The 21402-nt window shown below is 52.9% G+C and overlaps 1 protein-coding gene across 1 annotated transcript in view; it reads left to right on the top strand.

Moving 5' to 3' along the window:
- Window positions 1-2139: 2139 nt before the first annotated feature.
- LOC144740999 (calmodulin-regulated spectrin-associated protein 1-B-like) overlaps window positions 2140-21402 on the top strand; it is a gene marked incomplete at its 3' end in the record, with an annotated part of 41752 nt that continues 22489 nt past the window's right edge. Inside the window, 7 exon segments of the mRNA XM_078623691.1 lie at window positions 2140-2190; window positions 2193-2304; window positions 2933-3042; window positions 7751-7942; window positions 13157-13318; window positions 14615-14692; window positions 18519-18551. Of these exon segments, the coding sequence (XP_078479817.1) occupies window positions 2140-2190; window positions 2193-2304; window positions 2933-3042; window positions 7751-7942; window positions 13157-13318; window positions 14615-14692; window positions 18519-18551 (738 nt within the window).

Genomic DNA, 21402 nt, shown 5'->3' on the forward strand with positions numbered 1-21402 from the left:
CTCCTGCTGCTGATGCTCCTGCTGCTGATGATGATGATGATGCTGCTACTGTTCCTGCTGCTCCTGCTGCTGCTCCTGCTGCTGCTGCTGCTGCTGATGATGATGCTGCTGCTGATGCTGCTGCTGATGCTCCTGCTGCTGATGATGATGCTGCTCCTGCTGCTGATGATGATGCTGCTGCTGATGCTCCTGCTGCTGATGATGATGCTGCTCCTGCTGCTGCTGCTGCTCCTCCTGCTGCTGCTCCTGCTGCTGCTGCTCCTGCTGCTGCTGCTGCTGCTCCTGCTGCTGATGATGATGCTGCTCCTGCTGCTGATGATGATGCTGCTGCTGATGCTCCTGCTGCTGATGATGATGCTGCTCCTGCTGCTGCTGCTGCTGCTCCTGCTGCTGCTACTGCTGCTGCTGCTCCTGCTGCTGCTGCTGCTGCTCCTGCTGCTGCTGCTGCTGTTGCTGCTCCTGCTGCTGCTCCTGCTGCTGCTGCTGCTGCTGCTGCTGCTGCTCCTGCTGCTGCTGCTGCTGCTGCTCCTGCTGCTGCTGTTGCTGCTGCTGCTGCTGCTCCTGCTGCTGCTGCTGCTGCTGCTGCTCCTGCTGCTGCTGCTGCTGCTGTAGTGTATGGTAGCGTATTGTGTATTTTATACTGGTAGGAACCTCCTGGTTACACCAGCCCACAGGGGATTATTGTGTCCGTCCGTCCGTCGTGCATCCAAAAATGGGAGGGGTGGGGCTGGGTGGAGAGGGGAGGGTGGGGAGGGGCTGGGTGGGGATGGTAGGGAAGGGCTGGGAGGGGAGGGTGGGGTGGGGAGGGGCTGGGTGGGGATGGTAGGGAGGGGCTGGGTGGGGATGGGAGGGTGGGGTGGGGGAGGGCCTGGGTGGGGATGTTAGGGAGGGGCTGGGTGGGGAGGGGAGGGTGGGGAGGGTGGGGTGGGGAGGGGCTGGGTGGGGATGGTAGGGAGGGGCTGGGTGGGGAGGGGAGGGTGGGGTGGGGAGGGGCTGGGTGGGGATGTTAGGGAGGGGCTGGGTGGGGAGGGGAGGGTGGGGTGGGGAGGGTGGGGAGGGGCTGGGTGGGGATGGTAGGGAGGGGCTGGGTGGGGAGGGGAGGGTGGGGTGGAGAGGGGCTGGGTGGGGATGGTAGGGAGGGGCTGGGTGGGGAGGGGAGGGTGGGGGTGGGGAGGGTGGGGTGGGGAGGGGCTGGGTGGGGATGTTAGGGAGGGGCTGGGTGGGGAGGGGAGGGTGGGTTGGGGAGGGGCTGGGTGGGGAGGGAGGGGCTGGGGTGGGGAGGGTGGGGCTGGGTGGGAGGGGTGGGGCTGGGTGGGGAGGGGCTGGTCACCCCGTGGTGCCCTTATAAAACTCAACGTTTAACCTACTCACGCCGGCTTGTGCCCGCCCTCACAGTCGTCCATATTTGCGGAATACACCACGCCGTCGTTGACCCTGGCCATTGACCGAGCAACCCAATGTTCCTACCAGCTCCCTCCGCAGGAATGTGTTAGTAGTGTAGTGCCTTGACAGAGCTCCAATGTGTTCGCTTACTGACCATTCCTGCCCTGCTATCGATGGGCTGTTGTAGGCAACAGCAAATATTAATTAATGCGTCGATTAACCGCGTTCCTGAATCTATGTTGTGTTCATGATGTCGTCGGCATCTTTACGTATTGTAGAAATGTTTAAAGGGAACAATATCCATCATGTACCAAAATATACTAATGGTGTTTTTCCCCTTTGTTTCCGCCTTTTGGCGTCATCTGGTCGAACACCGTATGAGACTAGACTCTAAAGAAAGCTGTCTCTGGTGTGGACCAATCAGTTTCAAAGACAACGCACAAATTATCAGAGTATTGTTTTTTGTCTGCATTTGACTGCAAGTATTGTGGTTAATGTAAGCACGATTCCCTGCTAAAGGTGTCCGTTTTGTTGCCAGAAAAAAGGGGGAAAAAACCCTATTAGGAACAACATCCGTTGTTTTAAACGTCATCGTGAAATCGAGCCTTCAACGCGCTCTCCCCCACGCTCGCTTGACGACCCCAAATCGCTTGACGGCCCGTTTCGCGGAACCGATCGCCGCGGTTACGAGGAGGGTGATACTGCTGTATCTTGACATCCCCCCGGCCTGCCTCTCTGCCCTCTGCAGGGGGGGCCATGTCGGAGTCGCTGGCGCAAGACAACGGCTGGGGCGGGGGGGCCGCCGGTGGCGGGTGCAGGGGAGGGGGGCGCCGGCCGTCGTGCCCCCCGAACGCTACGATGCCAACCGGGCCAAGACGGCCGCCAGCCTCGCCTGGCTCCTCGGCAAGGCGTACGGCGCTGGTGAGCAACGGTTACCGTCGTCGTCGCCGGGGCATCGCCGGCGGCAACGGCAGTAGTTGCCGCGGCGACGATGTCGTCGCCGCGGCGGTACCCGTCGCACGCGCTCCCGTCGCCGCGAGCAACCGCACCATGCGCCTTTTGGCGTCATCTGGTCCAACACCATGTGAGACTAGGCTCTAAGGAAAGCTGTCTCGGGTGTGGACCAATCAACTTCAAGGACAGTGCATACATTATCAGAGTTGTGTTTTTTTTTGTGTCATCTGGTCCAACACCATGTGAGACTAGGCTCTAAGGAAAGCTGTCTCGGGTGTGGACCAATCAACTTCAAGGACAGTGCACATACATTATCAGAGTTGTGTTTTTTTTTTTGCATTACGACTGCAGGTATTGTGGTCAAGGGTCAATGCAAACATGACTCCTTGTAAAAAAAATGCGTCAGTTTTGTTGCCAGATAAAAGGGTAAAAAAACAATTATCAACCGCACCACGTCGACGCTCCGGTCGCCACGGCCGTGGGTTACCACGGCGACACCATCGCCGCCGCGGTACCCGTCGCCGCGGTACCCGTCGCCGCGGTACCCGTCGCCGCGAGCAACCGTCTCCCCCCCCCCCCCCCCCGCTCTCCGCAGATCACGTGCCGGAACACCTGCGTGACCCCTTCTACACGGACCAGTACGAGCAGGAGCACATCAAGCCTCCCGTGACGCGCCTGCTACTCACCGGGGAGCTCTACTCTCAGGTGTGCGGCGCTTCTTTTAGCTTGCTGAAAGCACCCCCCCCCCCCCACCCCCGCACCTCCGATTTTCACGGTTGGCGACGTACGTACGGTGCGAAAGAAGTTCACACCGTACGTACACACGTGCACAGACTCGCACAGAGCCCCAGAGAATCACACCGTACGTACACACGTGCACAGACTCGCACAGAGCCCCAGAGAATCACACCGTACGTACACACGTGCACAGACTCGCACAGAGCCCCAGAGAATCACACCGTACGTACACACGTGCACAGACTCGCACAGAGCCCCAGAGAATCACACCGTACGTACACACGTGCATAGACTCGCACAGAGCCCCAGAGAATCACACCGTACGTACACACGTGCATAGACTCGCACAGAGCCCCAGAGAATCACACCGTACGTACACACGTGCATAGACTCGCACAGAGCCCCAGAGAATCACACCGTACGTACACACGTGCATAGACTCGCACAGAGCCCCAGAGAATCACACCGTACGTACACACGTGCACAGACTCGCACAGAGCCCCAGAGAATCACACCGTACGTACACACGTGCATAGACTCGCACAGAGCCCCAGAGAATCACACCGTACGTACACACGTGCATAGACTCGCACAGAGCCCTAGAGAATCACACCGTACGTACACACGTGCATAGACTCGCACAGAGCCCCAGAGAATCACACCGTACGTACACACGTGCACAGACTCGCACAGAGCCCCAGAGAATCACACCGTACGTACACACGTGCATAGACTCGCACAGAGCCCCAGAGAATCACACCGTACGTACACACGTGCACAGACTCGCACAGAGCCCTAGAGAATCACACCGTACGTACACACGTGCACAGACTCGCACAGAGCCCCAGAGAATCACACCGTACGTACACACGTGCATAGACTCGCACAGAGCCCCAGAGAATCACACCGTACGTACACACGTGCACAGACTCGCACAGAGCCCTAGAGAATCACACCGTACGTACACACGTGCATAGACTCGCACAGAGCCCCAGAGAATCACACCGTACGTACACACGTGCACAGACTCGCACAGAGCCCTAGAGAATCACACCGTACGTACACACGTGCACAGACTCGCACAGAGCCCCAGAGAATCACACCGTACGTACACACGTGCATAGACTCGCACAGAGCCCCAGAGAATCACACCGTACGTACACACGTGCACAGACTCGCACAGAGCCCTAGAGAATCACACCGTACGTACACACGTGCACAGACTCGCACAGAGCCCCAGAGAATCACACCGTACGTACACACGTGCATAGACTCGCACAGAGCCCCAGAGAATCACACCGTACGTACACACGTGCACAGACTCGCACAGAGCCCTAGAGAATCACACCGTACGTACACACGTGCATAGACTCGCACAGAGCCCCAGAGAATCACACCGTACGTACACACGTGCACAGACTCGCACAGAGCCCTAGAGAATCACACCGTACGTACACACGTGCACAGACTCGCACAGAGCCCCAGAGAATCACACCGTACGTACACACGTGCATAGACTCGCACAGAGCCCCAGAGAATCACACCGTACGTACACACGTGCACAGACTCGCACAGAGCCCCAGAGAATCACACAGAGCCGTTCTGATTAACAGGGTCGGCTACGTACGCCCGGTATGAAAGCAGTTCACACCGTACGTACACATGTGCACAGACTCGCACAGAGCCCCAGAGAATCACACCGTACGTACACACGTGCATAGACTCGCACAGAGCCCCAGAGAATCACACAGAGCCGTTCTGATTAACAGGGTCGGCTACGTACGCCCGGTATGAAAGCAGTTCACACCGTACGTACACACGTGCACAGACTCGCACAGAGCCCCAGAGAATCACACCGTACGTACACACGTGCATAGACTCGCACAGAGCCCCAGAGAATCACACAGAGCAGTTCTGATTAACAGGGTCGGCTACGTACGCCCGGTATGAAAGAAGTTCACACCGTACGTACACACGTGCACAGACTCGCACAGAGCCCTAGAGAATCACACCGTACGTACACACGTGCATAGACTCGCACAGAGCCCCAGAGAATCACACCGTACGTACACACGTGCACAGACTCGCACAGAGCCCTAGAGAATCACACCGTACGTACACACGTGCACAGACTCGCACAGAGCCCCAGAGAATCACACCGTACGTACACACGTGCATAGACTCGCACAGAGCCCCAGAGAATCACACCGTACGTACACACGTGCACAGACTCGCACAGAGCCCTAGAGAATCACACCGTACGTACACACGTGCATAGACTCGCACAGAGCCCCAGAGAATCACACCGTACGTACACACGTGCACAGACTCGCACAGAGCCCTAGAGAATCACACCGTACGTACACACGTGCACAGACTCGCACAGAGCCCCAGAGAATCACACCGTACGTACACACGTGCATAGACTCGCACAGAGCCCCAGAGAATCACACCGTACGTACACACGTGCACAGACTCGCACAGAGCCCCAGAGAATCACACAGAGCCGTTCTGATTAACAGGGTCGGCTACGTACGCCCGGTATGAAAGCAGTTCACACCGTACGTACACACGTGCACAGACTCGCACAGAGCCCCAGAGAATCACACCGTACGTACACACGTGCATAGACTCGCACAGAGCCCCAGAGAATCACACAGAGCCGTTCTGATTAACAGGGTCGGCTACGTACGCCCGGTATGAAAGCAGTTCGCACCGTACGTACACACGTGCACAGACTCGCACAGAGCCCCAGAGAATCACACCGTACGTACACACGTGCATAGACTCGCACAGAGCCCCAGAGAATCACACAGAGCAGTTCTGATTAACAGGGTCGGCTACGTACGCCCGGTATGAAAGAAGTTCACACCGTACGTACACACGTGCACAGACTCGCACAGAGCCCTAGAGAATCACACCGTACGTACACACGTGCATAGACTCGCACAGAGCCCTAGAGAATCACACCGTACGTACACACGTGCATAGACTCGCACAGAGCCCCAGAGAATCACACCGTACGTACACACGTGCACAGACTCGCACAGAGCCCTAGAGAATCACACCGTACGTACACACGTGCACAGACTCGCACAGAGCCCCAGAGAATCACACCGTACGTACACACGTGCACAGACTCGCACAGAGCCCTAGAGAATCACACCGTACGTACACACGTGCATAGACTCGCACAGAGCCCTAGAGAATCACACCGTACGTACACACGTGCATAGACTCGCACAGAGCCCCAGAGAATCACACAGAGCAGTTCTGATTAACAGGGTCGGCTACGTACGCCCGGTATGAAAGAAGTTCACACCGTACGTACACACGTGCACAGACTCGCACAGAGCCCTAGAGAATCACACCGTACGTACACACGTGCATAGACTCGCACAGAGCCCCAGAGAATCACACAGAGCCGTTCTGATTAACAGGGTCGGCTACGTACGCCCGGTATGAAAGCAGTTCACACCGTACGTACACACGTGCACAGACTCGCACAGAGCCCTAGAGAATCACACCGTACGTACACACGTGCATAGACTTGCACAGAGCCCCAGAGAATCACACAGAGCCGTTCTGATTAACAGGGTCGGCTACGTACGCCCGGTATGAAAGCAGTTCACACCGCACGTACACACGTGCACAGACTCGCACAGAGCCCCAGAGAATCGCAAAGAACAGTTCTGATTAACAGGGTCGGCTACGTACGTACGGTACGAAAGAAGTTCACACAGTACGTACACACGTGCACAGACTCGCACAGAGCCCCAGAGAATCGCACAGGGCAGTTCTGATTAAATCTTAATTTTGAGCTTTCGTGACTGCAGGAATTACTCTTTGGTTCTTTCGGTAAAGTCACGTATAAAGATACGTACGCACGGTGTGAAAGAAGTTCACACAGTACGTACACACGTGCACAGACTCGCACAGAGCCCCAGAGAATCACACAGAGCAGTTCTGATAAGCAGGGTCGGCTACGTACGTATGGTGCGAAAGAAGTTCACACCGTACGTACACACGTGCACGGACTCGCACAGAGCCCTAGAAAATCACACAGAGCAGTTCCGATTAATTCTAGATGTGAAGCTTTTGTGACTGCAAGTATTCATATTCTTAGGTTTTTTCGGTAAAGTCACGTAGGTAAAAAAATAAAATTAATAAAAGTAAAATAAAAATAAAATAGAAATCACGACGTTTCGGAGGCAACACAAGCTTCCGCCTTCAGGTGGAACCGTCACAGCACGATAGCTGTAATCAGCGAGCGTGCTTTGACGGTGATTTTTATTTTATTTTTATTTTACTACTTTTATTAATTTTGTAACTCTCTCACCTCTCTCTCATCTCTCTCACCTCTCTCTCACCTCTCATTTCTCTCTCTCTCATCTCTCTCTCAACTCTCTCTACTCACTCATCTATCTCGTCTCTCTCACCTCTCTCTCATCTCTCTCTCATCTCTCTCATCTCTCTCTCATCTCTCTCATCTCTCTCATCTCTCACTCACATCTCTCTCATCTCTCACTCACCTCTCTCTCATCTCTCACTCACCTCTCTCTCATCTCTCACTCACCTCTCTCTCATCTCTCACTCACCTCTCTCTCACCTCTCTCCCTTCTCGCTCCTCTCGCTCTCCGCGTGGCCTGCTCTCCGGTCCCGGCGCCCCGCGTAGGTTTGCCTGCTGGTGATGCGCGGGGGCAACGGGGGCGGCGGCGGCTGCGACAGGGGCCCCACCGCGGGTCCCGGCGGGGGCCACGGGGCGGTGGTGCGGGCCCTGGCCGACAAGGGCCTTCACGTGCTGGGCGGCGGTGCCGGGGAGACCCCCATCACGGAGGATGACCTGGCACACACGCCCATCAACATGGTGAGCGGCTGCGGCCACCACGACGACCGGGTGGCGTTCAACTTGAAACTTTTTATTTTGTATTTTTGTCCTGCTTGCTTTACTACCCGGCTTCGCACGAGACTTTGGATTCTTGTCCTCAATTGATCCGCGCTGATGACGGGGGAGGGCAGTCGAGGATAACTCGGAATCGCGGAGAATCCCAAAATATCCATCGCAGGAAGGTCGTCGTCGTGGGTTCGATCCTGACCCTGACGACGCCTGCTGCTGTATATTTGGAGTTTGCGGTGTCTCTCTCTCATTAGTATCACGGAGGATGACCTGGCACGCACGCCCATCAACATGGTGAGAGGATGCGGCCACCACGACGACCGGGTGGCATTCAACTTAAAACTTTTAGTTTTGTATTTTTGTCCTGCTTGCTGTACTACCCGGATTCGCCCGAGACTTGGATTCTTAGCAGTAGGTTTTAAAACATTTTATTTTGTATTTTTGTCCTGCTTGCTGTACTACCCGGATTCGCCCGAGACTTGGATTGTTAGTAGTAGGTTTTAAAACTTTTTATTTTGTATTTTTGTCCTGCTTGCTGTACTACCCGGCTTCGCCCGAGACTTGGATTCATAGTAGTAGGTTTTAAACATTTTATTTTGTATTTTTGTCCTGCTTGCTGTACTACCCGGATTCGCCCGAGACTTGGATTCTTAGCAGTAGGTTTTAAAACATTTTATTTTGTATTTTTGTCCTGCTTGCTGTACTAACCGGTTTTGCCCGAGACTTGGATTTTTAGTAGTAGCTTTTAAAACTTTTTATTTTGTATTTTTGTCCTGCTTGCTGTACTACCCGGCTTCGCCCGAGACTTGGATTCATAGTAGTAGGTTTTAAAACGTTTTATTTTGTATTTTTGTCCTGCTTGCTGTACTACCCGGCTTCGCCCGAGACTTGGATTCTTAGCAGTAGGTTTTAAAAGATTTTATATAGTATTTTTGTCCTACTTGCTGTACTACCCGGCTTCACCCGAGACTTGGATGGGTCTCTGTGGGTCTCTATAAGTATGGGTCTGTGGGTTTCTGTGGGTCTCTATAAGTATGGGCCTCTGAGTATGGGTCTCTGTGGGTCTGTATGGGTCTCTGTTGGTCTCTATAAGTATGGGCCTCTGAGTATGGGTCTCTATGGGTGTCTGTGGGTCTCTATAAGTATGGGCCTCTGAGTGTGGGTCTCTGTGGGTCTCTGTTGGGCTTTATGAGTGGATCTCTGTTGGCCGCTATGCGTGGATTTCTGTGGGTCTCTGTGGGTCTCTATGAGTGGATTTCTGTGGGTCTCTGTGGGTCTCTATGAGTCTATGGAAACACGCGTTTTTGGATGCCGCTGTACATTTCCGCACGACGACGATGACGATGATGATGATGATGATGACGATGATGACGATGATGATGACGATGATGATGACGATGATGACGATGATGACGATGATGACGATGATGACGATGATGATGACGACGATGATGATGACGATGATGATGACGATGATGATGACGATGATGATGACGATGATGATGACGATGATGACGATGACGATGATGACGACGATGATGACGACGATGATGACGATGACGACGATGACGATGACGATGATGATGACGATGATGATGACGATGATGATGATGATGATGACGATGATGATGATGATGATGATGACGACGATGACGACGATGATGATGATGACGATGACGACGATGACGATGATGACGACGATGATGATGACGACGATGACGACGACGACGATGACGATGATGACGATGATGACGATGACGATGATGACGATGACGATGATGACGATGACGACGATGACGATGATGACGATGACGACGATGATGACGATGACGATGATGACGACGATGATGACGATGATGACGACGATGATGACGATGACGACGATGACGATGACGATGATGATGACGATGATGATGACGATGATGATGATGATGATGACGACGATGACGATGATGACGATGATGATGATGACGATGACGACGATGACGATGATGACGACGATGATGATGACGACGATGACGACGACGATGATGATGAAGACGATGATGACGATGACGATGATGACGATGACGACGATGACGATGATGACGATGACGATGATGACGACGATGATGATGATCATCGGCCACCTTGTTGTCATTTGCGATTGCCAGGGTTCGCTACTGATAACGAGCTCCACAGTGGCACGGATTGGGGCCTTACCTCCCTTTAAGAGTGTGCTTCTAATCTCAGCTCGTTACCTGTATAAAAGACACCTGGGAGCCAGACATCTTTCTCATTGAGAGGGGGTCAATTACTTATTTCCCTCATTAAAATGCCAATCAATTTATAACATTTTTGACATGCGTTTTTCTGGATTTTGTTGTTGTTATTCTGTCGTTACCTGTATAAAAGACACCTGGGAGCCAGACATTTTTCTGATTGAGAGGGGGTCAAATACTTATTTCCCTCATTAAAATGCCAATCAATTTATAACATTTTTGACATGCGTTTTTCTGGATTTTGTTGTTGTTATTCTGTCGTTACCTGTATAAAAGACACCTGGGAGCCAGACATCTTTCTCATTGAGAGGGGGTCAAATACTTATTTCCCTCATTAAAATGCCAATCAATTTATAACATTTTTGACATGCGTTTTTCTGGATTTTGTTGTTGTTATTCTGTCGTTACCTGTATAAAAGACACCTGGGAGCCAGACATCTTTCTCATTGAGAGGGGTCAAATACTTATTTCCCTCATTAAAATGCCAATCAATTTATAACATTTTTGACATGCGTTTTTCTGGATTTTGTTGTTGTTATTCTGTCGTTACCTGTATAAAAGACACCTGGGAGCCAGACATCTTTCTCATTGAGAGGGGTCAAATACTTATTTCCCTCATTAAAATGCCAATCAATTTATAACATTTTTGACATGCGTTTTTCTGGATTTTGTTGTTGTTATTCTGTCGTTACCTGTATAAAATACACCTGGGAGCCAGAAATCTTTCTCATTGAGAGGGCTCAAATACTTATTTCCCTCATTAAAATGCCAATCAATTTATAACATTTTTGACATGCGTTTTTCTGGATTTTGTTGTTGTTATTCTGTCGTTACCTGTATAAAAGACACCTGGGAGCCAGACATCTTTCTGATTGAGAGGGGTCAAATACTTATTTCCCTCATTAAAATGCCAATCAATTTATAACATTTTTGACATGCGTTTTTCTGGATTTTGTTGTTGTTACTCTGTCTCTCACTGTTCAAAGAAACCTACCATTAAAATTATAGACTGATCATTTCTTTGTCAGTGGGCAAACGTACAAAATCAGCAGGGGATCAAATACTTTTTTCCCCTCCCGGTACAAAATAGTCGTGAAATATTTCGATTTAAAGCTTTCGTGACTGCAGGGATTCATCTTCTTGGTTCTTTCGGTAAAGTCACGTAGAATGGAAACCGAAAAAGAATAAAGTAAAACATAATAAAATATTATAAAGTTTTATTTTATTATTTTATTATTTCCATTCTTTCGGTAAAGTCACGTAGAATGGAAACAAAAAAATAATAAAGTAAAACATAATAAAATATTATAAAGTTTTATTTTATTATTTTTTTATTTCCATTCTACGTGACTTTACCGAAAGAACCAAGAAGATGAGTCGTGAAATAGTCACGGATTGACCGAAATGATTGGCAGATGCTGCACCACCACCACCACCACCATCACCTGTGCTCCCCACTGATTTTGTTACGCCGGGCCAGGAGGGGGGGGGGGGGGTGCGGCGGGGTAGGGGGGGGCGAGGGGCGGGGAGTACCGGGGGGCCGCTTTTGCCGCGCGTCATTCCCCCCGTGCCCCCCCCCCCTCGCGTCACGCGCGTAATCCCGGCGCGTGCCGGCAGAGCTTTTTGCTTTGTTGAAAACGTGCCGATGTCACCGGGGGTGAAGCGACCCCGGTGAGAGGGGGACGGCGGTGGGTGGGGGGGGGGTGCTGGCGCGAACACTATCAGCGCCGGCGCATTCCTCCGACTCTCTGTGGGTCTGCCTCTAGCGGGTCTTTTTTTCTCTCCCACTCTCTCTCTCCCACTCTCTCTCTCACTCTCTCTCACTCTCGTCCTGAATTCCCCACGGAAAGTGTCGCCGGGCTCTCCGAGATGAGCGCGCGTCTTGTTCTGTGTTTATATTTGCTGTAACGTCAACACGAGCGACGCGCCACGCGACGCGGAGAGGTGTCACGTGAGATGCGTGAACGCGGAGGGAGATGCATGTTCTTAACCATTTCCCTTAACGGGTTTTTGTAGGTTTCTATGAGTGTGGGTCTCTGTGGGTCTCTATGAGTGTGGGTCTCTATGAGTGTGGGTCTCTATGAGTGTGGGTCTCTGTGAGTGTGGGTCTCTGTGAGTGTGGGTCTCTGTGAGTGTGGGTCTCTGTGAGTGTGGGTCTCTGTGAGTGTGGGTCTCTGTGAGTGTGGGTCTCTGTGAGTGTGGGTCTCTGTGAGTGTGTGTCTCTGTGGGTCTCTGTGAGTGTGGGTCTCTGTGGGTCTCTGTGGGTCTCTGAGTGTGGGTCTCTGTGGGTCTCTGTGGGTCTCTGTGGGTCTCTGTGGGTCTCTGAGTGTGGGTCTCTGTGGGTCTCTCTGGGTCTCTGAGTGTGGGTCTCTGTGGGTCTCTCTGGGTCTCTGAGTATGGGTCTCTGTGGGTCTCTGTGGGTCTCTCTGGGTCTCTGAGTATGGGTCTCTGTGGGTCTCTGTGGGTCTCTGAGTATGGGTCTCTGAGTATGGGTCTCTGTGGGTCTCTGTGGGTCTCTCTGGGTCTCTGAGTATGGGTCTCTGTGGGTCTCTATGAGCGTGGGTCTCTGTGGGTCTCTATGAGTGTGGGTCTGTGTGGGTCTCTGTGGGTCTCTATGAGTATGGGCCTCTATGAGTATGGGTCTCTGTGGGTCTCTGAGCGTGGGTCTCTGTGGGTCTCTCTGAGTATGGGTCTCTGTGGGTCTCTATGAGTATGGGTCTCTGTGGGTCTCTATGAGTATGGGTCTCTGTGGGTCTCTATGAGCGTGGGTCTCTGTGGGTCTCTGAGCGTGGGTCTCTGTGGGTCTCTCTGAGTATGGGTCTCTGTGGGTCTCTCTGAGTATGGGTCTCTGTGGGTCTCTATGAGCGTGGGTCTCTGTAGGAACGGTTTAACGAAGCGTCCGTGTGCCCGCCCGCGTGATCAGGTCGCTCACCTGGCCCTGATGGACGCGCTGATGATGGCGGTGGCGGTGGAGATGATGAGCGTGGAGCGAGTGGTCGCGGCCGTGCAGCGCTTCTCCACGTTCTCCGCCTCGCAGGAGCTCCCCTACGGCCTGGAGGACGCCATGCTCTTCTGGATCAACAAGGTGAGCGTACGGGGTGGCGAGGGGAACGCACGCGGGTAACGCGCTGGCGTACGCGGAAACCTGAGGTCGCAAACGGGTTTTGATTCCTTACCCGTACCCGGCCGCACCAGGGTCGCAAATGGGTACCCGTACCCTACCCGTACCTGTACCCGGCCGGGTACGGGTATCGGGTACCCGATTGCGACCTCTGGGATGAAGCCGCGTTGCAGGCGCGGGTGGGTTGATTCTAGCAACTTGAATTGTGAGAAGAGACAAGACGTTGGGAAATGAGTGACAAACGGTGACTCACCAGTGACTCACGGCCTACCCGTACCCGTACCTGGGCGCACCAGGGTCGCAAACGGGTACCCCTACCCGACCGGGTACGGGTAGCCGGGTATCGGGTAGGATGCGGGTATCGGGTACCCGGTTGCGACCTCTGGCGGAAACGCAGCAGGCAGCAGAGCAGCAGAGTTTGTCGTGCTACACGACAAACTATGGAACTGAACTGTTCGCTTCTCGTCATCGTCGTCGCCTGGAAATTTTATAGCGGCAGTCAAATGCTGGAAACGCGTGGCGCCGACTCTAAACGCGGCGGGGGGGAAAAACCGGGAGGACCCGGAGAAAAATCCACGCGACCACGGGGGTGAAGAGAGAGAGAGACGCGCAAACTCCAAATACACAGGGTGCTTCAAATTCGCTTTGAATACTTATGTAATAAAGCTCGTTGAGGCGACTTCTGGAATCCGGTCTTTTATTCAACCTTGCGTTACAGCTTTCCTTCACTCTGCTGAGAGGCAGCGTGAGAGGGACAGCTAGAGAGAGAGAGACACACCGCCACGTGGCATCCCGGAGCCCCGCTCCCACGTGGCCCCCTTCCTCCGTTCGTTCCCATTCTGACCACGTGTCCTTCGTCTCCACCCCTATTTAATACCCGGGTCACGTGGTACGTTTCCACGAATCCTGGTTAGCCTCCGTGGAATATCCCAGAGGCTCCCGGGACCACGCCCCTGACTCGTCTCCCCATTGGCTGTGGCTAAAGCCAGCAGAAGCAATCCTCTACTTGCAGCTGTCACCTTGCCATTACGTCAGGGCCACGCCCCTAGGCTTCCCCCCCATTGGCTATGAACCAGGACCGGCAGAGCCAATCGTCGTGACGAGTTGTAAACCGTCAACGACCCGGATATAACCTCACATTACACTTAAATGGGACTTTCGCTTTTCATTGTTAAAAGAACGGGATAATTCACACGCGCGCTCGCGCGCACGAGTGAATTCACAGAGGCCACGCTGCCGATCGGTTGTCGTTGTGCGCAGGTGAACATGAAGATGCGCGAGATTGTGGAGGCTGAGTGGAAACTGCGACAGAGGTCGGAGTCGCCAGCCCACCACAAGGTAACGGCTCGCCGGAGACGCGCCAGTCGTCGTCAACCACCGTGCGGGATGGGTACACCCGCAACGCCGACACCACTGCCATGCCGTGCGAACATCACTACCACCATCACCAGCTGCTACTACTACTACTGTACAACTACCACCATCACCACCACCAGCTACTACTACTGCCGTACAACTACCACCATCACCATCACCAGCTACAATACTACTGCTGTGTGAACATCACTACCACCATCACTACCAGCTACTGCTACTACTATACAACTACCACCATCACCATCACCAGCTACAATACTACTGCTGTGTGAACATCACTACCACCATCACCAGCTGCTACTACTACCGTACAACGACCACTACAACCACTACCAGCTACTACTACTGCACCACCACCACCACCAGTTAGCACTACCGTACAACCACTACCAGCTACTACTACTATGCAACTACCACCATCACCACCAGCTACTACTACTACCGTACAACTACCACCATCACCACCAGCTACTACTACTACTACTACCGTACAACTACCACCATCACCAGCTACTACTACTACTACCGTACAACTACCACCATCACCACCAGCTGCTACTACTACTACTACCGTACAACTACCACCATCACCACCAGCTACTACTACTACTACCGTACAACTACCACCATCACCACCACCAGCTACTGCTACTACTACCGTACAACTACCACCATCACCACCAGCTACTACTACTACTACCGTACAACTACCACCATCACCACCACCAGCTGCTACTACTACTACTGTACAACTACCACCATCACCACCACCAGCTGCTACTACTACTACCGTACAACTACCACCATCACCACCACCAGCTACTGCTACTACTACCGTACAACTACCACCATCACCACCAGCTACTGCTACTACTACCGTACAACTACCACCATCACCACCAGCTACTACTACTACTACCGTACAACTACCACCATCACCACCACCAGCTACTGCTACTACTACCGTACAACTACCACCATCACCACCACCAGCTGCTACTACTACTACCGTACAACTACCACCATCACCACCAGCTACTACTACTACTACCGTACAACTACCACCATCACCACCAGCTACTACTACTACTACCGTACAACTACCACCATCACCACCAGCTACTACTACTACTACCGTACAACTACCACCATCACCATCACCAGCTGCTACTACTACTACTGTACAACTACCACCATCACCAGCTACTACTACTACTACCGTACAACTATCACCATCACCAGCTACTACTACTACTACCGTACAACTATCACCATCACCAGCTGCTACTACTACCGTACAACTACCACCATCACCAGCTACTACTACTGCCGTACAACTACCACCATCACCAGCTACTACTACTACTGCCGTACAACTATCACCATCACCAGCTGCTACTACTACCGTACAACTACCACCATCACCAGCTACTACTACTGCCGTACAACTACCACCATCACCAGCTACTACTACTACTGCCGTACAACTACCACCATCACCAGCTACTGCTACTACTACCGTACAACTACCACCATCACCACCAGCTACTACTACTACTACCGTACAACTACCACCATCACCAGCTACTACTACTACTACCGTACAACTACCACCATCACCACCAGCTGCTACTACTACTACTGTACAACTACCACCATCACCACCAGCTACTACTACTACTACCGTACAACTACCACCATCACCACCACCAGCTACTACTACTACTACCACCGTACAACTACCACCATCACCACCAGCTACTACTACTACTACCGTACAACTATCACCATCACCAGCTACTACTACTACTACCGTACAACTACCACCATCACCACCAGCTACTACTACTACTGTACAACTACCACCATCACCATCACCTGCTACTACTACTACTGTACAACTACCACCATCACCACCAGCTACTACTACTACTACCGTACAACTACCACCATCACCACCACCAGCTACTACTACTGCCGTACAACTACCACCATCACCACCACCAGCTACTACTACTGCCGTACAACTACCACCATCACCATCACCTACTACTACTACTATACAACTACCATCACCATCACCAGCTACTACTACTACTACCGTACAACTACCACCATCACCATCACCAGCTGCTACTACTACTACCGTACAACTACCACCATCACCACCAGCTACTACTACTACTACCGTACAACTACCACCATCACCACCACCAGCTACTGCTACTACTACTACTACCGTACAACTACCACCATCACCAGCTGCTACTACTACTACTACTACCGTACAACTACCACCATCACCATCACCTGCTACTACTACTATACAACTACCACCATCACCACCAGCTACTACTACTACTATACAACTACCACCATCACCATCACCTGCTACTACTACTACTACCGTACAACTACCACCATCACCAGCTGCTACTACTACTACTACCGTACAACTACCACCATCACCATCACCTGCTACTACTACTACTACCGTACAACGACCACTACAACCACCAGCTACGACTATTGTACAGCCACCATCAGTTACCACTACCGTACAACCACTACCAGCTACTACTACTATACAACTACCACCATCACCACCACCAGCTGCTACTACTACTACTATACAACTACCACCATCACCACCACCAGCTACTACTACTACTGCCGTGTGAACATCACTTATTTTGCGCTGGACAGAGCCCACCGTGCTAATGAGAGGTGTGCGGGTTGAAGGACAATAAATTAACGCAAAGATTGTAATCAAACCAACATCAGTATAGATACGAAGAACCACCACCACCAGTTAGCACTACCGTACAACCACTACCAGCTACTACACACACAGTACACACACAGTACACACACACACCACACACACCACACACACACACCACACACACACCACACACAGTACACACACAGTACACACACAGTAAACACACCACACCCACACCACACACACAGTACACACACACACACAGTACACAGTACACACAGTACACACACAGTACACACACACCACACACAGTACACACACACAGTACACACACCACACACACAGTACATACACACAGTACACACACCACACACACAGTACACACACACCACACACACACCACACACACAGTACACACACACAGTACACACAGTACACACACAGTACACACACACAGTACACACACACACCACACACACACAGTACACACACACAGTACACACACACAGTACACACACACCACACACACAGTACACACACACCACACACACAGTACACACACACAGTACACACACCACACACACAGTACACACACAGTACACACACACCACACACACAGTACACACACAGTACACACACACCACACACACAGTACACACACCACACACACACAGTACACACACAGTACACACAGTACACACACACAGTACACACACACAGTACACACACAGCACACACACACCACACACACACCACACACACACCACACACACAGTACACACACAGCACTCACACAGCACACACACAGCACACACACACCACACATACACCACACACACACCACACACACACCACACACACACCACACATACACCACACATACACCACACATAGTAAACACACACACACAGTACACACAGTACACACACACAGTACACACACCGCATCTTTGCCGCACCTCGCCACCAACCGCGCCACTCTCTGCGCGCGTGGTTCACGCCGCCCCCACCCCCCCCTAACGCTTTTCTCTCCTCCCCCGCCGACCTCGCCTTACTTGGGCAGTCTCCCTCCAAGTGGTACTGGAAGCTGGTGCCAGTAAGTGCGGTGCCCGTGCCACACGGAACCGACCGCTTCACCGCTTGCGCGCTCACAGCCCCCCCCCCGCCCGCCCATCCATTTGTGTCCGTCGAATCGGTGGCAGTCTCCCCCCCTCCCCCCCGTCACCACTTCCACCCCCCACCCCTGGCCACCCGACCTTTGTGTACGTACACACGCGTGTGGGCGTGTCAGAGGTCGCAACCGGGTACCCGATACCCGTACCCTACCCGATACCCGGCTACCCGTACCAGGCTGGGTACCCGGCTGGGTACGGGTACCCGTTTGCGACCCTGGTGCGGCCGGGTACGGGTACGGGTAGGCCGTGAGTCACTGGTGAGTCACCGTTTGTCACTCATTTCCAAACGTCTTGTCTCTTCTCACAATTCAAGTTCCTAGAATCAGCCCACCCGCGCCTGCAACATGGCTTCATCCCAGAGGTCGCAACCGGGTACCCGATACCCGTACCCTACCCGATGCCCGGCTACCCGTACCCGGCCGGGTACGGGTAGACGTTTGCGACCCTGGTGCGGCCGGGTACGGGTAGCCGGGTAGGCCGTGAGTCACTGGTGAGTAACTTTTCGATGTAAAGCTTTCGTCACTGCAGGGATTCATCTTCTTGGTTCTTTCGGTAAAGTCACGTAGAAGGGAAGTAATAAAATAATAAATATAAAACACAATAAAATAAAATAATAATTATTGTATTGTGTTTTATTTTTATTATTTTATTACTTCCCTTCTACGTGACTTTACCGAAAGAACCAATAACATCTTGTCTTTCTACGCGACACTACCGAACGAACCGAAGAGTAGAGCGTAGCATCGTTTGTCGCAACCGGGTACCCGATACCCGTACCCTACCCGATACCCGTACCCTACCCGATACCCGTACCGTACCCGGCCAGGTACGGGTACGGCCGGGTACGGGTACCCGTTTGCGACCCTGGTGCGGCCGGGTACGGGTAGGCCGTGAGTCACTGGTGAGTCACCGTTTGTCACTCATTTCCCAACGTCTTGTCTCTTCTCACAATTCAAGTTCCTAGAATCAACCCACCCGCGCCTGCAACACGGCTTCATCCCAGAGGTCGCAATCAGATACCCGATACCCGTACCCTACCCGTACCCGGCCCGGGTACGGGTACCCGTTTGCGACCCTGTTGCGGCCGGGTACGGGTAAGGAATCAAAACCCGTTTGCGACCTCTGGTGTAGAGACCCATGCTCGATGAGCATTTTAGCTCTTTTTCAGAAGTGACTTGGCCGCAATTGACAGCTCAACGGAGTGGCTTATCATGTGGAAATTTATAGAGAGACACCACAAATGTACAGCAGCAGCAGGCGTCGTCAGGGTCCGGATCGAACCCACGACCTCCTGCATACCAGGCGAGGTAGTCAACATCTCCTAGCCACCGTGATGATGATGATGAGAGAGACACGCAAACCACAAATGTACAGCAGCAGCAGCAGGCGTCGTCAGGGTCCGGATCGAACCCACGACCTCCTGCATACCAGGCGAGGTAGTCAACATCTCCTAGCCACCGTGATGATGATGATGAGAGAGACACGCAAACTACAAATATACAGCAGCAGCAGGCATCGTCAGGGCCGGGATCGAACCCACGACCTCCTGCATACCAGGCGAGGGAGTTAACATCTCCTAGCCACCGTGATGATGATGATGAGAGAGATACGCAAACTCCAAAGATGCAGCAGGCATCCGGGTCGGGATGGCACCCACGACCTCCTGTATACCAGGTGAGTTAGTTAACATCTCTCCGCCGCGAGAGAGAGAGCGACGCAAACTCCAAATATACAGCATCAGGTGTCGTTGGGGTCGGGATTGAACCCACGACCTCCTGCCTACCGGGCGAGGGAGTCAACGTCTCTCCCGGCCCACTGTAGTTGAGTTGGGGAGCGTGGAAACGCACGCCGGACAACATTTTAAAGCCACACGGTGGTGGCTCACTCACCAAGAGCAGTGTCCATCGAGGCTCGTGTTTACTTTATACCTGCTCAGCTTCCAAGAGAGAGATGAGCAGATCTGGTGCATTCCTGACCCCAATTCCTGCCACAATTCCTGCCACAATTCCTGCCCCAATTCCTGCCCCAATTCCTGCCCCAATTAGTGCCCCAACAGACACACGCAGGCACACACGTGCACACACGCAGACACACGTGCACACGCAGACACACGCAGACACACGCAGGCACACGTGCACACGCAGGCACACGCAGACACACGTGCACACGCAGACACACGCAGACACACGCAGACACACGTGCACACGCAGACACACGTGCACACGCAGGCACACGCAGACACACGTGCACACGCAGACACACGTGCACACGCAGACACACGTGCACACACAGACACACGCAGACACACACGTGCACACACGCAGACACACGCAGACACACGCAGGCACGTGCACACGCAGACACACGCAGACACACACGTGCACACACGCAGACACACGTAGACACGCAGACACACGTGCACACGCAGACACACGTGCACACGCAGACACACGCAGACACGCAGACACACGTGCACACGCAGACACACGCAGACACACGCAGACACACGCAGACACACGTGCACACGCAGACACACGTGCACACGCAGACACACGCAGACACACGCAGGCACACGCAGGCACACGCAGACACACGTGCACACGCAGACACACGTGCACACGCAGACACACGTGCACACAGACACACGCAGACACACACGTGCACACACGCAGACACACGCAGACACACGTGCACACGCAGACACACGCAGACACACGCAGACACACGTGCACACGCAGGCACACGCAGACACACACGTGCACACACGCAGAC

The sequence above is a fragment of the Lampetra planeri genome, unplaced genomic scaffold (assembly GCF_965212315.1).
Source record: "Lampetra planeri unplaced genomic scaffold, kcLamPlan1.2.h2 scaffold_379, whole genome shotgun sequence".
Taxonomy (NCBI): Eukaryota; Metazoa; Chordata; class Hyperoartia; order Petromyzontiformes; family Petromyzontidae; genus Lampetra; species Lampetra planeri.